Raw genomic sequence first — 19,173 nt, forward strand, 5'->3', positions numbered from 1 at the left:
CAACTCCCTGTTTTTGGAAATAAATGTTTACCTATGAAAGTATTTTGTATTAAAATTATTAATTTAAAATTATGATTTAAATAATGTTAACATTTAAATCTAATACTAAAATAAATAATTTACTAAAATAATAAGATTTAATTATCAAAAGTTGTAGAAATATTATTTTAAATTTATTATAAAATGTTAATATCTGTCTCTATACAGGAAGTTTCCTGACATTCCCCCAACTCTAAAACAAAGAGAGGATAAAATTGATCGAAGATAATGTGTTTATTTATTTGCTCATCAGCTTAATCTTTCCCCTCAATACCAACTCTTTATGATACTGATTTAAGAATATATAAGTGCTGGTATTTATTATTTACTGTTTCATAGGTTCTCTTCCCAAGAGTCTTTATACTTCTTAAAATTGTCATCCTAGAAATATATATCTTGACTAGATTTCTAAAGTATGTCTTGAAACTTTAATACCAGAAGTTATAATTTACACAGACACATTTCAAATGCCATGTAAGTACTTCATGGAGATAGGCTCTTGCACACCAAAGCAATAACTACTTCAATAAAGTCCTGATATTATTTATTTTTCATATTGCATTTAGAAAGTAAAAGAAGTGTTTGAACTACTTTGAAGCCTAAATGATCAATTCCAATTTATATTGTAACATAGTATTTCTAAACTCTTTAATTTATACTTTTTGAAAATGTCATTTCTGTATATTTTAAGGATTAAATTTTAGAATCCAAAACTTATTTTATTTATTTGGGCTTCATGGTGAAGTGAAAGAAGAAAGGAAGAAGACATAAAATAAAAATAGTTCTTAGCTTCTTCTTGTGATACCACTGCCAATCATTTGTTGGTTATAGTAAGGTGTCTCTGACCTTACCCTGACAGTTATTTCTCCTACTCCTTAATCTCAATAATTTGTAAGTAACAGAAATGCAAGACTAACAAAGACATAAATTCTAAGGCCAATCTAACATACTTCAGAACATAGAAATGCAAGGTCATCTATAGTGGGAATAGAACTTGCTGGAATATTTAATATGCATAATTAAAAGGGATGTTTTATTATAAAGGGGTGTTGGTTAATCTATAAGTATAACATAACAAAAATAATTTCAAAAAAAATCAATAGAGCCATTAAGACAATTCCAGGGGACTGCAGAATAGTCATCATCATCACAATATTAGCTAACATTTATTATGAGAATCCTATTTTCCAGGCATATGCTCTTAGTCATCAAAGGATACTGACCCTCTTTGCAAAACATTCCCCATTGTGAAACGGATATACTAGGTCATTAAATTTTTCTTTAATCAACTTTCCCACTTTGTACTGGTTTCCTGCTTACCAAGGAAACTTTGGATTATGATCTGGCCTCATATAAGGGTCTTCTTATAGGAAAAAGAATAAAAGTGATGACCATATGGAATTCAAGTTTTCCATTTAAAAGGACACGGATGTCTCATGGGAAACACAGAAAATGGCTTTGTTGATGATGTGATTTGTCATCTGAGAATGTCTACAGGAAATGAATGTGCTGGTCACTGGAACAACACATTCTAATTTATAATTAACAGATTGACACTTTGCTGCCTACCTCAGTTACACGTTTTTCATTATTTATATCTAGACATTAATAGTGAGTGTTTAAGGCTTCATCGTGCTGAATCAGGTCTAATAGTCCTTAAACTAACACTTTCATATACTAGAGTAGTTTTCAAAACAAGACCAGAAAGGCTAAATACTGTACAATTCCAAACCTATGACATTCTGGGAAAGGCAAAATTGTGAAGACAGTAAAAAGACCAGGGGTTAGTGGGGAAGGGAGAGATGAATAGCTGGAGCACAGAAAAATTTTAGTGTGGTGAAACTACTCTGCAGGATACTGTGATGATGAATATATGTCATTACACATTCATCCAAACCCACAGAATGTACAGCACCCAGAGTAAACCCTAATGTAAAGCACGAACTTTGGGTGATTATGATGTCTCAATGTAGGTTTGTTGATAGTAACAAATGAACCCCTGTGTCAAGATGTTGAGTGTAAGGGAGGCTATAGGAGCCCATTGGAGAAGGGAGTATATGGATATTCTCTGTACCTTCTGTTCAGATTTGTTAAGAATATAAAACTGTTCTAAAAAACAAAGTCTATTTTTTTTAAGAAAGAGACCCAAAATTTTTATGCTTAACACGTAATACAACATATAGATGATGTATTATAGGATTTTACACTCAAAACCTATATAATTTTACTAACCATTGTCACCCCAATATAGTTAATAAAAATTAAAAAAAAAATTCTAACTTAACAGATTTTAAGTTAAGAAATGTACAGAAAGAAATCAGGCATAAGCCTGCTATGCTTATTGCACTAGCAAATTTACATTTAATTCTACCAAAAGCAACACAAGATTGACATCCTTATTCTAATATTCAAGTTGAGGAAGTGTGGCCTGAGGTATTAAATATCTTGCTCATATGTCACATAGCTATGATAGATCAATTCCAATTTGTAGAATTCAAAGCTATAATAGAATTCAAACTTGTCTGTCTGAATCCATAATCTCAGCTTCATTACTAAACTATGTTCTTTGAGTAGAAAATGCAAAACTCTGGCCTCTTTCAGACTTACTCACTGATTTTGGGTCACTAATCTCATTTATGTATAATAATTATTAATTACTAAATGTTTATAATTTCCATTGTCCAAGATGGCTGATAGCATTTAGTTCTTACCACAATCCTATGATGTAAGTTTTATTAGCTCTTGTCATCAAATCATGAAAGTGAGTCTGGAAAGATTAAATTATTTGTCCAAGCTCCTGTTTCAAAACCAGTGTTATATGAAGTAAAAGTTCCTTTCAAAGTGATACATTTCTCTCAAGAATTGAAAGTTGCCTCACTTTTTTCATTCCACTTAAGAGGAATCCACTTAAGAGGAGTATCCATGTAAGAGGAATAAATCAAATAAATTAATATGAAATTATACTTTTCTGTTACCATTTTCCAGTTTCCATAAATTTTGTCTCATCATAAAAAAGGGACATCATGATTTTGCTTATAAAAATTTTTAATTAAGTAAAATGCATTGACTGTCTTCTATATAACTGGAATTATATCGATGGAAAAAAGATTTCCTAGCCTCATGGAACTTATATTACAGTAGAACATTGACATATGTAAAAATATTAGTAAAGCTCTGGAAAAAAGTAAAGAATAATAAAAGTTAGAGCTTGAAGAAGGGTTATCTCTTTTGGATAGTATAATCAGAGAAAGCCTACCCCAACAGATGACATTACAATAGCCACTGGACCTAAATATAAGATCTGAAACAACAAATTGCATAGAAGAAAACACAGGTACTAAACTTATGGACCTTGATATTAGAGAGAATGTTATGAATTTGACCTCAAAGGCAAGGGAAGTAAAAGCAAAAATAAATGAATGGTACTATATCAAACTAAAAAGCTTCTGCACAAAAAAGAAACCATCAATAAATCAAAGAGGCAACCAAACAAATGGGAGAAGATATTTGTGGTTAGCTCAGTTGGTTAGAATGTGGTGTTGATAACACCAGGGTTGCAAGTTCGATCCCTGCATAGGCCATTGTGAGCTGAGACCTCCTTAAAGAACTCATACAACTCAACAATAAAATAATAAATAATCCAATTAAAAATGATTCAGAGGACCTGAACAGACTTTTCTTCTAAGGAGATGCACAAATGGCCAATAGATACATGAAAAGTTGTTTAACTTCATTAGCAATTGGGGAAATGTAAATCAAAACCACAATGAAATACCACCTCATACCTGTTGGAATGACTATTATCAACAAGACAAGTAATAAAATAATAACAAGTGTTGGGGAAGTTGTGGAAAAAAAGAAACCCTCATACACTGCTGGTGGAAATGTACATTGGTACAACTACTATAGGAAATAGTATGGAGGTTCCTCAAAAAATTAAGAATAGAATTACCATATGATCCAGTAATCCCTTTTCTGGGTATCTACCCCAAATGCCTGAAAACATTTATCTGTAAAGATATATGTAACCTTCCCTATATTCATTGCAGAATCATTCATGGTGGCCAATATATGAAAACAACTGAAGTGTTCTTGGATAGATGATTGGATAAAGAAGATGTAGTACACATATACAGTGGAATGTTACTCTGCCACAAGAAAAGATGACATACTGCCATTTGTGGAAACATGGATGGTCTTTGAGATTGTCATGCTAAGTGAAATAAGTCAGAAAAAGTTGAGAATGGCATGATTTCACTCATGTGAGATATAAAACTGAAAGCAACAAATGAACAAGACAAACAAGCAAAAACTCATAGACACATAGCAGTTTAGTGCCTATCAGAGAATAAGCGGGGAGGGGAAGAGATATAAGAGGGTAAAGGTGGTCAAATATATGGTAACGGAAGCATAGTGAACACATAATATGAACCACTTTTGCAGAGGTAAACAAGGCTTTGCATGATTGATATTACATGCATAAATATTGATAATCACTGCATTCATTGAACATTTTATATGACAGAGAAAGGTTAAATTTCATAAAATGTCAAAGAACTCATTGTTATAAAACATGTATGCCTTTATTATAATAGAATCACTCCTGCATTAATCAATGACTATTGTGTTTTATCCAACATATAATTAGTGAAAGGTTAGTTATCTATCTGAAGCTTCTATTGGCAACTTAGTAATGAGAGATGTTTTGCTAGAAAGATGTAGATTAACAGTGATGATTGATAACTGTCAATTCAAACTCAATAGGATACACAGAATAATAAACAAATACCAATATAAAAATTATGAAATGATGGCAGGCTAAGTTAGGGTAGTTAAGAGTGAAATAGTAAAGACATTTTAATAATCCTTGGTAGCATTCAGAATATTAGAGAACTGAAGCTTGATAAATACTCACAACTTTGAGTCAAAATAGTATGTTCAGCCATGTTCAGTGTAAACTTTTCAAAGGTAGAGGGACATGGAATATATTTTCGAGTAATTAAAAATATATATTATTTAGAATTCACCATCTTATTTTTTGAAAGAATATGCTTTAAGCATGTAGATACATCACTTTGAGAAATAGCATTCCCTAGACTAATTGGGTTGCTTAGACAATGAGCAATTTGAATAATTGGGGGCCACAAAATCAAGATATATACTCAAATAATTAATGTTATGATTCATTGCCTACATGCTGCATTCAAGGTTATACTGATGTATCAATCAAAGCACTGTGAACAATAAGATCTCTGACATCTAATTTTCATTCCTATTTGAAAGTACTCTCAGAATCTACACATATTTCAAATAAAGCTACCTATTTCAGGAAAAGAGAAAGCTAAATTATTATTAAGACAGTGTTTTAAATATAAGTGTTTAACCTGAACATGATAATGATTAATATGACCTCATGTGATAAAAATTATAGCCAAGTGAAAATAAATATAAATGTAAAGAAAAATCCATTACTCTGTGAGATCTTCTATCTTTTTTTCCACCAGAGTGGGGGGCACATTGGAAACAATGACTTGCATATCCAGCTGATTGACCACCGAGACCTGAAAGAAGAAGAAACATAATTTGTTTGGCCTCTATTCATTAAAGTTTCTATAATTAAAAATAAATTTTATTTCTTCCCTACTGTGCATAGACATTTTTAAATTTAGGAATAAATTATATTTTTGTTACACAATCTCCGCTGGCTATTGGGGGCATGTTGAGAAAGATAGATAGTTGTTTACTTAGAAGTTACAGAACCCTAATGACTTCGACTGTTGCATATTTTGTGTTTATTTGTTTATTTTCTTGGTTATTTACTAAAGCTGGAAAGAAAATTTTTGTTTTTAATTAGGTTATTTAAAAACACTAAAAAATGGAAAACACAGGCTTTAGGATTTATAAATATCAAGAGATCAGTTATTCATTGTAACTAAGAATGTGGGATATGACTAGAATATTTCACTCCATGAAATCATAATGTGTAGTCTTTATTTCTGCTTTATCCAATTTTATGTTTGTGTAGATAAAGATATATATATATATATACATATATATATATATATATATATATATATATATATATATATACACACACACAAACTTACTTATGGGGCTAAAATGAATTTTAACAGCTGTGTATGAATTTGTCCTATTCATTTAACATTTACAGAGTTCTTTTTGTTCTTACTTAGAAAAATGAAAACAAATTAAAGCATTTATTCCCTGCTTGCAATGTATTTTTTTCCACTTTTTCCCCCTCAATTCTCTAAAGGCTTTGACTAATTTATTTCTAACAACTACCATATCAAGTAATTATGGCTATCATTCCAATTTTAAATAGGAAAACTAAAAAGAAAAAAAAAAAAGAAAAAAGATATTGAATAACTTTGACCAGGTTAGCACAGGCTGTCTGAGTCCAGAGCATGTGCTCTTTACTATTATCCAATACAGGTATAAAAGATGTAAAGTCAAAGCATGTATTGTCCTGTATGTATATTATACACTATTAAAATTGTATAAATGCATATACACCAGGACCATGAATTGAATATTCTGGATTAAATATATTTAGTACCAGATATCTGAATATCATTTATTTTAGTTGATGATTTCACATTTACAAATATTAGGTTGGTGCAAAAGTAATCGCGGTTTTCGCAGTTATTTTTTAACCCTTTAAACTGCAGTTACTTTTGCACCAACCTAATATACATACATATATATATACGTCTATATATATATACACATACATATGTACATATATATGTATATGTATATATATTTTATACAGGCTCCAAGCTGTCTTCCATTTTTTTTAAGGAGAGTACAGCTCACAGTGGTCCCATACGGGGATCAAACCGGCAACCTTGGTGTTATTAGTACCACACTCTAACCAACTGAGCTAACTGGCCTCCCCTATGTTTAGTTCATATAGTTGCTCAGAGATGTCCTATCAAGAATCACACATTCAATATTGTCATGAACCACGCAGTAACCGGAATGAGTGAAGCAGCCAAAAGTATGAAATGATAGGGATAAGTGGAAGTGAGCCTATGACACATCTGAAGAGGTCAACTATTAACTTTTCTCTAGTTAATACTACCATGTGGTGAATATGGTAAATAGGTGCAGATTTGCTGGATCTTTCAGTTTTTCAAGAGAAGAAGGAATTCAAAATATTATGTGAACTATTTAAAACTAATTAGATATCTTTTAAATCATTGTGTAAACCCCATAATTCATGTTTTGCAGTCTATATTAAGCCAGGCATCTGTTTCACTACCACCTATGAGCAAATAGTTAACAATGCCTATTACAACTGTGTATCCCTAGCTCATTATAGGTGTCTGGGACTAAATGTTTAAATTTTCTTTATACATGTAGATGAATCTTGATCTTATTTTCACAAGAAACATATAACTTCATTAGAAAAAGGATTATCCCAATTTTTGTGTAACTGTCTTTTCTTATTGGTCCTCAGTAAAACAAAACAAAAAAAAAGATAGAAGTTACACAGAAGCATTTTTTGTTTTGTTTGTTTGTTTGTTGATGTATTTATGTTTTTAGTAGTATAAATACATGGCACAAATCTCTAGAAATATGTATGTGATAATTGTAAAACTCTTTCTGTCTCTCTTCCTTCTGTCCCTCTTTTTCTTTCCTTACCTTTTTTTCCACTTTCTTTCAATACTAGATCAAGGAACATAAAAATAAATACATAAAATAAAAATAAAAATTCTGGTCAGAAGTAAACAGGCTGGAACAAACGGTAACCACGGAATGTTATCTCAAAAACAGTAGATTCCTAAACCCTCTGTGTAGTTTGATGGAACCATGTGATTGAGTTCTGACCAATGTAAAGTTAGTGCAGAGGAAGACAAATATTCTTAAATCTGTCCCATGTGTTAACCTCGCCTTTCTTTCCCAATGTCTATCTTAATGAAGAAGTCAAAGAGAAAACAAAAACACAAGTTGGGAAGAAATTGAGTCCCTGAATCTCCATTTGCAGAAAAGCTGTCAAGAACATCACCCAACATTGTAAACTCTCATTGCTGTGTCATATGAAAGAAAAATCAAATGTGTTTTTTAAACGATTGAAATGTTGAATTTTATTGTTACACAGTCTACCATGACAAACACTCATTTGTCATACTGTTTGTCATAGATCTATTATACATGGGATCTATTATACATGGCTGTTAGATTCTTACTAATTGTAGAACAATGAAAAACTGGAATGTTAGTTATAAGTAGGTTCAGGGAATAGTGGAATTTCCTCTTGTATAAATATGTTCTGAGTTTTGGAAGCTTATTTATAGGTAAACTTTTGGAATTCAATCAATTAATGTCCTACGGATTCTATTTAGAAGCAACATTTGTCCTAGCAGATATAAGTAACCCTATCACTTGCCTCTTAAGGACAGTCAGTAAGTTCTCAGAAAGATAAATTACTTACTTATTGGAATTTTTTAGTTTGTTAATGAGCTTAGTGGCTAAATTCTGACTGAATCAACAACAAAACAATTTAAGATCCTCTCGAATATATACATATCGAGCTTACAATTTATCAAAACTATTTTCTTTTTTTTTTAATTAAATTTATTGGGGTGATAATTGTTAGTAAATTTACATAGATTTCAGGTGTACAATTCTGTATTACATCATCTATAAATCCCATTGTGTGTTCACCACCCAGAGTCAGTTCTCCTTCCATCACCGTATATTTGAACTGTTTTCTGTTCTTAATAACTTTTGAAAACATGCTTTTGTATTTTTGCAATATAAAATTAATATATTTCTAATCCGATAAAATAACGAAAGTCATAATGTATTTAACTCCAAAAGTAGTAGATTCAGACTTAATTGCTAACAGTTTTAAAATTTAAAATCTAACTTTTAAAGTGTTAACATATGATTTATGTAGAATGTACACAGTTTTAAATAGTCAAATGGAGATAAGCTATTACAGTTTATTTTTATTTTTTCAAACAAATCCTACATCCCTGAATCTTTGGTTTCTTCTATCATCTATAGATATTTAAATCTTTTAGAATTAATCAAAGAATTAATGTCTGAGCCCTAAGAAACAATAATACGACAAGGTCAGGAGAAAAAAATGAACCAGCAAAAGAGGACTGAGAAGGAAGGGATAGTGAGGTTAAGAGGTAAACAAGAGAGAATGGTAGCCTGAAAACCTAGTAAAGATAACAATCAGTCAAGTAATGCTGATGGTTCAAGTAAGATGAAGGCTGAAACTACCAGTGCATTTAGTAACAAGTAGCAATTGATGATGTTGACATAAGCAGTTTTAAATGAGTGTTGAGAGTGAAATTATAATTAAAGAGGTTTTAAGAGTGATTAGATGCTGAGAAATGAGAGTCATTTCTAACAACGAATATTTCTGGAAAGAGAAACAAATTGAGTGGTAGTTGGAAGTAGTTTCTTAAAATTATTTTTTTGAAGATATAAAGACCAAAAAAATGGTTATGGAAATAATCAAATAAAGGAGGGAGATTGTTATTGACAATATATATAAGACATGGGAGATCTGCTCAAACAATATCTTAGAGCTGGTGAGTGGAAATGACACTGTTGCACAGGTGGAGGTAATGGCTTCAGATAAATGCATAGAGAATCCATCTAAAATAACAGGAAATTAAGCAAAGAGTGTTGGTGTAAATCCTGGAAGGTAGGTGGATTTACTGATGGGAGTTATAGAAATATCCTTCTAAATGCTTTAAATTTATCTTTCAGTGAAATTTGATGCCAATTAATTGGGCAATAGTGAGGATGAGAAGATATTGAAGATTGTGAGAGACTAGTTCTTCTAGAATGGCCTAGGAAATATGGTGTGATCACTGGACAACATAAGAACTCATGTAGAGAACTTTATCATTAATTTAAAGTAAGACTAATTATACACTTTTGTATGTTTTCACAGACATGTTCATCATGGGAGAAAGAAGAAAGTTGTAATTAACTAGAGTTATGGTTTTGCCAAGTGAGTATGATATAGATCGAGAAGGGAAGGAAGTTGAATTTTTATGTGATCAAATGCTTATACTGATTGATAATGTACCACAAACCTGGTAAGCAGGAAAGAGAAAACATGAGGTGACGAGGAAGGGAAAAATATAGCAGGCTAAATGGATCGAAGGTTCTGTTTAGGGCAAAAAAGTACTGGAGTTAGCTGATCACATTCAGTATTGTGGTATAAAAGTGGGAAGTTTGAAATGAAGGTTATAGAGGAGATGTAGTAATTGGTAATGGCAAAAATAACTGGTTGTTAAGTGGCTGTAATAGGGTGGAGGATAAAGCCGTTGGAGGAAAGGTGTTCAAGAAAATTGTGAGCTGAGGATAATGGAAGATTCATCTCTGCATGCAACGGAATTCCAAAATTTAGGACAGGAGAATTACTGGAGATACTAACAGTAACTCAAGAGCTAAACTCATTGAGATACATTGGGGATTGACCGAAGGTTTGGGAGATCATAGTAATAATGTGAGGCAGTGAGGGAGTGACAGAGTCTGATGAGAATCAAGCCTGGATTCTTAGGAAGGAGGGAGGGTATAGCAAGAGCAGTGTGGTGTGCTGAAAATCCTACTTTGCTAGTACGGTAGGTAGTATGAAAAGTAAATCGTACTTTTTTTGTAGGTAGTATAAAAACCAGCAAACAAATACAGAAAAGAACACAAAAGCCAGTATTTGAGAAGGTAGCAGTCGTAGTATCCTTAGAGAAGAGCCAGATTTACATTAAGAGGTTTATCTAATAAAAATCCTATATTTACTTACTCCTACTAAAATTTTTTTCAATGGTTTCCTGTTACTTTTAGAAAAAAGTTCCAATCTTTTAAATAAGGCCTACAGCTTTTATATGGACCAACTACTTCTACCTTCAGGCCTGTCTCTTACTCACTTTCCCTTAATCTTCCAGACTGAGTAAACATCTATGAGTTATTTATACCTACTATTATTTCTCTTCCTTTTTTGTTGTGGCACATTGTTGTTCTCTCTGTATAAAGGTCTTATTTGTCTCCAGTTTTCTCTTTTCTTCATTTAAAGGATTTCAGGTCTTATAAATAGTACTTTGCTGAAAAGGCTTCCTTGTACATACATATTATGTTTTAAAAATATGTAACATTACGATTTCCTTGAACTGAATTTTTCTATATATATTTTGGACAAATTTAGAGGTATATTTTATAATTTCCACATAATATTTTCTAGAGTGCAAATAAAAATCACATAAACTTCACATTGCTTATTTCCATATTACATATATGCTCTATATAGTTATATTTTGTTTATGTTATTTATGTTTTAAATATACTTAGCTTATTATTCAGCCTTAAAGCACCATAATGTGCATATCTTAAATAACAGGAAGATAAATAACATTAATTTACATGTACAGATAATAATTTGATTGAAAATCTATGTCAAACATATTATCTTCTGTCAAAAGCTTCTTGGCTTAGATTGGCTTTTGTCTATGCTCTGCAGCTCTACTGTTATAAATGAGAATGTTTTGTCCTTCAACCCATCACAAACATGGTGATTGGTCTTCACAATTATGTAAAAAGAAAAATATTTATCACTGATGTCTGCATATATATATATGAGTTAAACTTGTCCAGAGAAGTAAATGAGGGAAACTTTGCACAATGAAGATTTAATAAGATATAAAGAACAAAAGAAAAATTATATCTGATTCTTTTTTAAGTGACAGATATTTCCAATAATAATTATCTTATGATTTTTACTAGATTCATCAGAGAAAAACCTAAATATTTATAGAGATTCCACAGGATAAATGCATTGATGTTGAATATTTTGAATAAATGTTAATGTCAAACCACCCTTCGGAATAACCTACCACTGAGCTTGTGTACAGCCTAAGAGAAAGTCAGAACGGAAAAGTGATATTATTGACTGAAGCTAATATAACAGTCAAGGATCATCAAAGTCACCAATGGGGATTTTGATAAAACTAGGAAAAAACATCTACTGGAACATAAACTTGCTTTGAAACATTTCCTTTTGTTTCCTCAATTACAAGGCCTATAAGTAATTTAATCAGTAATAAAAAATGTGTTTAATTTCTACAGCAAAACTCTGTAAAGCATTTTATAATTTTAAGTAGCTCCATCCAACTCTATATTAAAAATGAGGTCTGCAGACCAAATACAAATCCAATGCTGATGACATTGCTGTCACAATCATATAAAAAATGTATGATGCTATTTCCCAAATGTCAAAAAAATAAACAACCCTAAAGCTACATTTTTTTCATATCTTAAATTATAGCTATCAACACCTGGATGAAAATTAATCATATTTATGTTTTAGAAAACCTATTTCAAATAAATTTAAGTGTTATATGAGTTGAAAACACCGACTCCTGACTAGTATTTCACGTAAGCCCTTATCTGAAGTTTTATCTACTTACAAGTACATCTGCTTTGCCGCTTAGTCCCTTCCCATAGTCGTCAGTTGCGATGACTTGAAACTTGAAGTAGAACCTCCTCATATTATGGAAGAGCATAGCAGTTTTGATAAGCCCTGTATATGTTTCCACCACAAATCCTTCTTTTTCATCTTTAATTGGTGGTATTATGAGTCTGTATGCCATGGCACTATAATTGCCAGTATCTTTATCAGTAGCCTAGGAGGGAAGAAACACAGGTTATAAACGATCAGGAAAAACACCTTTACTAAAAGGCTTACATACGTTTGTAAGACTGATGTTCCTTGTGTAATAACAATAGGTGAACGCCCTCCTAAAAGTCTATTTTTCTGAATTTGTTATTAGATTTATAGACTTTGTGTCCATAGGTTTGAATGTTTGTTATTAGAATAATAACTACTGAACTGTGAATTAAAGGACATAGACACTAAAAGAGCCCAATCCATGAGTCAAGTGTTTTGATGGGCATGTCAGATGGGTTCATCTCTGGGCTGTGATCCAAATTCATTTAAGGATGGGATTGTTTACCTAACCATTGCCTTATGTATAGGCATAGCATGTGATCATATTTTTGTTTATCTCACCTATTTCCTAAAGGGGAAAAAATAAAATAAGGCATTAAAATACCTCAAATGACAATAAGACAAATGAAATGTCAGAGCTTTTAACCAGCAACCCAGAGATGCATAACAGAATTCTAATTAAAGTTATATCATAATTAGGGAGGGTTAGAATACTAATCCAACTTCCTTTTTCATTATTTTGTATTCTGATTAACCAGATTTGTTCTTGGGGGTAGCTACTTATGATCTACATGCTAAGATTTCTTAACATTTAGAATTTTAAAAAGGTAAATAGTTGCTTAGTATATGTTGTGAGCGTGTATGTGAGAGAGTGTGTGTGTGTGTGTGTGTGTGTGTGTGTGTGTGTTTAATTAAGCTGTGAACATAATATATTAGGCTGACTTTATGGCTTCTACTTCAGGGAAATTTTTCAGAATGCCAATATGACAATTCTTTCATAGTGACATATTTGGAAGTGAAATGATGGTAGAAGAATCTTAATGAGTTTATAGAAGGCTATATAGATCTTACTCATTATACTAAATATGCAATTTTAATGTTTTTATTATTATTTTCATTGGTTATTCTTAGTTAACCAATGGCATTATTATTAAATATAATATATAAAGCATTTGTGATTTGCCATTACAATGCTAAGAATTCTACAAAAATAATCTTATTTAATAAAATAAAAATTGTCAGAGGAATGTATTATTATAATTATATATCTATATAGATATAGATATTATTGTTGTCAAACAGAACTTTCCGCAATGATGGAAAAGCTCTAAATATGTTCTGTCCAATATAGTAGCCAATAGTCACATATGACTACTGAACACTTGAAAGGAAGTTAATGTGACTAAGAAACTAAAATTTTAATTTGGTTTAATTTTAATTAAATTTAAATAGCCAAACGCTATAGTAAATGGTAATCTTGGGATATAATAATGACAATAATAGTAAATAATACAAATGTGTAAGCCTGCAGCATGAGCCAGGCTTTCCAGTTTCAAATTTCATATATCATATATGTGTTTAACATGATTAGAAAAAGTAACCTAAAAATCTCAGATACTTCACTTTAAGATAAACTATTCTTGACTTTTCTAAGAAATTAAAATTCTCGGCTTTAGAACAGGACAAGCTCTAACTACTAGCTTATCTTTTAGATGATCTGTATGGTTTACATAATGGCAGAGCTCAGTTATGGAATTAGAGGAATCATCATTAGATTTCAACACAAGGTCAAATTATTAGTTAAAGGGGAAAAAAAGAACAAAGAAAAAAACAGTTATCAAAGTTTTTCTTTTGAAGTTTTGAACCCTAGAGTTTTTATTCATTTAAAAAAGCAAAGCATAAAGTGTAAAAAGCACATTCTCAACTAAAGGTAAAATCAGAGTTTGAATCAAGTAGTCAAAGACATTTCTTTTACATACTATGAGTCAAAGACATTTCTTTTACATACATACATTTCTTTTACAAATTTGAGACTAATGCCAATTCAAAGATTTGGTTTAGTATTATCCTTTAACTTATGATTAACACAGGCATTTCTCCTGAAATCAACTTTTTACTGTTAATGCAAATTTATTGAGGTAAAACAAATATGCAACAAAAAATGTTTAAATATTAAGTATACAGCTCCATAAAATTTTGCAAAATATACACATCCGTAAGTCCCAGTGCCTGCACAAAGAAACACAACCTGATCAGCATATCAGCATGTCCTTCATGTCATTACAGTCATACCCAGCTCCCCAGGGAAATCACAATCCTGATTGCTAACAGTACAGATTAGTTATGCCTCTTTTCAAACTCTATATGGGTGATGTCATAATATATGTTCTGTTTTCTGTCTGACTTCTTTTATTCAATTTGTGTTGTGAGGTTCTAAACCTTTATATTTTAAAATAGACCCTGTAACACAGCATGATTATTTAGAAAAGAGAAAGTGGTTACAATAAAGTCATTGTGATTGCGTGGTACATTAAGATTTTTCACACATTTCTTACTAATTAACTTACAATTTCAATGAACAAGTAATTTCACTTTAGGTTATTGCTATTTATTAAATTATGATAACCATGAAGTAGCCATATTTTATCTTAACAGATTAAGGTGCTCTTTTACATACCTTTCCTGAAACAAAAATCATATAATGCATAAGTTTGGGTATAGAATTAATAGTTATAATTTAGGAATATCTGTTATTTTTTGTGATTTTTCATAGTACATTTGGAGTAAATTGTGAAAAATAAGATTCAGAATTTTAAAAAGAAATTATGTTTACTGGACCTTTTATTCAAAAAATATAAAACTCTACTGTCAGTATGTTGTTAGTAATAATGACTCCATTTAAATTTCTATTTCTTTGAAATTTCTATTTCTTGATTCCCTTTGAAATATCAATGTTCTCATTTCAAAAAACACTCATTGAGGATGGTTGCCAGGATCTTGAGCATTGTTTCAAATTTCCCTGCGTTCTCTCAAGTATATATAGTGGAATGCTAACAGTAAGTCAAACAATGATTGATAAACATTCCAGTAGGTACTATAGTTAGCAATTTAAAGGGTTTTCAAGTTTAATGTTGAGTCTGTTCAATTTTCAACAACCAATGGATTTAAGACTAAAACCTATGTATAAGATAGATGTTGACTGATAGATATTGGGTATATACATTATAATCATACACAGTTAATAATAGGATGTTCTTTTTATGAAATCGATTACAAGATATGATGCATTTAAAAAACATATCTAGTAACAAAAAATACTGACAACAAAATTAAGAACACAATTTGAAATATGGTTCAAGATGTGAAAAAAGATTTTCAGCACAGGGTGTATTGTATCGATAAGTTTCCTACTTTTAATAATTTTAATTTGACTTGTTTGCTTGTTTTTTGTATTGTGTTTTGGAGACGTGGACTCAAATGTCAGATGTCAAAACAATTAATCACTCTAGAGTTTTAGGTTCTTTAGAAAATAAGAAGAATATTGATCAAAGTTACTATTTAATGTATTATATAGCCAAGTACCGTATGATGACATAATAATCGAATTTTTGTCGTAATATTAAAAACAATTAAAATATTCTATTTCATGACATTTACCAATTAATATGCAAATTTAAGCACAAGTATCAATGAACACTCTTACTATTTCAGGCATATTATCATAAGATTGTAACTCTCTTAATATAATGCATTAATCAATTCTTTTCTTATTCAGCTCAAGATGAATATACTTTGATCTCTCTCTCTAAATATATATATACACACACACATACACATATATATACAAATATATATACATATATGTGTTTGTATATATATTTTATATATATAAATTATATATATTATATATAAATATATAATATATATAAATGATATATTGATCTATTATATTATTTATATTAATATATTTATATTAATAAATTAATATAAATATATATTTTATATTAAAATTGATATTTATACCATATAAATATATAATATATAAATAATATATTTATTTATTATGTTATTTATATTACTATATTTATGTTAATATATTTACATTAATATATAAATATATAAATAAATATATTTATTTATATTAATATATTTATATATGACATATATACAATATTTTATATATAAATAAATTTATATATATATAGACACACACACACACACACACGTATATATATATATATATATTTTTTTGTTGTTGTTGTTGTTTCCCTTTCTTTTCCAGGTCTCCTTATTGTTCCCTGGTCATTTTTTAATCAGTTGTGAACAAACTCTTCCTCAACTGAAATCCATACATTTATATGTAGCATACATTTTACCCTTCCTTGTTGCTGAATATACTGAGGCTGTAGGTATCTAGCTGTTGGTCTACCTCTTCTATTTCAACTTCATTCTGCATGAATTTAAATGTTTATGTAGATGACACACCCCAAAAACCACTTCAAATTCTGTCATGAAAAACTTGTATCAATCTTTGATGCCTTACTGCATCAATGCAATTCCATAAGTACACTCAAGTCTTTCGGTATATGGAGATAACTGCTACTAAGGAAACAATCCATCTCTGTAGACATGACTTCAGTGTATACATTCCTGACCACAACCTCCCATCACTTTCTTATTCCATTATGATGTCTTCTTTGATAATCGTGAGTTTTTAGTTCCAGAAAAAGCATATCTGCTCTCACTACTTCAGGGCTTATACCCATTTCCTCCCCATCAAAGATTTCACAGACAGTCCCTTTGTTCTCATTTTTTTGTCCTTCCACACCTAGAACTTCCTCTTCTTGAATCAATTTAACAACCAACCTACTTCTAGGTGACTGAAGAGTAATGAAAGAAATGAAATAATCAGAAAGACTAATGTTCTAATGGTACAGTAAGCCCATGATCTCTGAATGCAACCCTACTTTTATTTGGAAAATTTCTGCTCTGTATTCTTTATTGCACTCTAAAAGTTCACCCCTTTCTTTCAATCACATGTTTTCAATCTCCTCCAGTGGTGAGGAAGCTGTGATTCACATAAAAATTGAGGATATCGGTGTGAAATCTCTCACCTTCTCAGCCTTATCACTCTATCTGCACTTACTGTCTTTCTTCAAATCTCAGAGGAACGAAATGGCTCTTCTCTCTAGTGAAGGTACTTATTTATGCCTTCATCTGAATCTTTCCCAGCTCTTTTGCGTTTAATGCTTCATCATTTTTATCTCCCTGTACTTTGAATATTTCACCTCTACAGACTATATCTATCTCTCTCTTATTAAAACAAAACTAAGCTTTTCTTTTACTCTATACCGTCTTACACTATCTCCACAATTCCCATATCTATATCTATTTTTACATTTAACTTCCTCAGAATATTTTTCTATAATCATTGCCTCCAATTTCTTACTTCACAATCATCCCGTAACTGCAGATGGAATTCTGCTGCTATCATGCCATCACATCTGTTGCAGTCAATGACTGAGGTTTTTGGCTCAATCTCAGATCAACTATTAGTACAGTTCTCTTTAAATCACAGTCCATTTGCATTACTTATATGATGTTATCACTGATGTTGCAAGTTAACGTATTGAACTCTTACAGTTTTCTAAGTGCTATGTAAATATGTAAGTACTGTGTGACATACTTTTATTGAGCCAATTTAATAATTTTAGAGGTGAAGAAATGGAGGCACAGAGAGATTAGTAATTTGCTCATAATCACACAGGTAGTTGATAGTATAGTTGGGTAGGTCCCATTCCAAAACCACTACATTGAATATGTCAAACTAAATACCAGAACTAAAATCTCAGTGAAAACAACATTAAATACTAGATAAAATGTCTTAAGAATTCTTCCTAGACTTGTCAAGGAAATAGAAAATAATAAATACCCTTTTAAGTGAAGGCAAAAATACAAAAATGTTAGGAGTGATGGTGGCTTTCACTTAGAGGTTTTTTGTGTGTTTGTTTGTTGTGTTTGTTTTTTTTAATGTTTTTTTTGTTTTGTTTTGTTTTTCTGATCTAGGTGAACTTAAAATTTAATTTATGAGGTCATGAGTGGCTCAGAGAATAGGAGACATGATCCAAGGTCTACTCAGGGCTTCCTTCCCTAGAACACTAAATTCTCATTATGAGGAGGAATAAGAAGTTCCTTTCTCCTTTCCAGCCACCACTGCGACAAACACCACAAGGCTGCAAAGAAAATTGTCTGTCTTAACCTTTGATGTTAAGTGTAGCAGTAGAGAAAAAAATTCCTTGATAATGCATGACCAAATTCAATCCCTCATTAGAGTGTATATCCGTTATTCACACTCCACCAATTTGTTCAACTCAAGGAGAAACTATAATATTTTGAATTTGTAAATCCAATGGTCCTGAACTCTACCTAAATAATAGAAAAAAAACAAAACAAAACATTTGAGAAAAGTGATTGCTGATTGATAATAGCCTAAACTCCTCACAGAACCAAGAACTTTTTCAAAAAAGCTACCTCCAACCTATGACTCTAATAATGTTAACAATTAAATTCCAAGAAAGATGAAAAGTCAGAATAAAATAATTCTCAAAATGAACAAGAAACAAACTATCATAAAAAAGAGT

The 19,173-nt window shown here is 30.8% G+C and overlaps 1 protein-coding gene across 3 annotated transcripts in view; it reads right to left on the reverse strand.

Moving 5' to 3' along the window:
• The window catches only part of PCDH15 (protocadherin related 15), an 822,425-nt gene that overhangs the window by 43,266 nt on the left and 759,986 nt on the right, over positions 1-19,173 (reverse strand). For 2 of the 3 annotated variants that reach the window (XM_081075408.1, XM_081075407.1), the window contains exons 28-29: positions 12,492-12,707; positions 5,512-5,600 (exon numbers count right to left, since the gene is read on the reverse strand). In XM_081075408.1, coding sequence (XP_080931534.1) covers positions 5,512-5,600; positions 12,492-12,707 — 305 coding nt within the window. Of the gene's footprint in view, positions 1-5,511; positions 5,601-12,491; positions 12,708-19,173 lie in introns of those variants that run through there. The other variant, XR_013995038.1, reaches the window with a different exon arrangement.

This window comes from Rhinolophus hipposideros (genome assembly GCF_964194185.1).
Source record: "Rhinolophus hipposideros genome assembly, chromosome: 15".
Lineage (NCBI taxonomy): Eukaryota > Metazoa > Chordata > Mammalia > Chiroptera > Rhinolophidae > Rhinolophus > Rhinolophus hipposideros.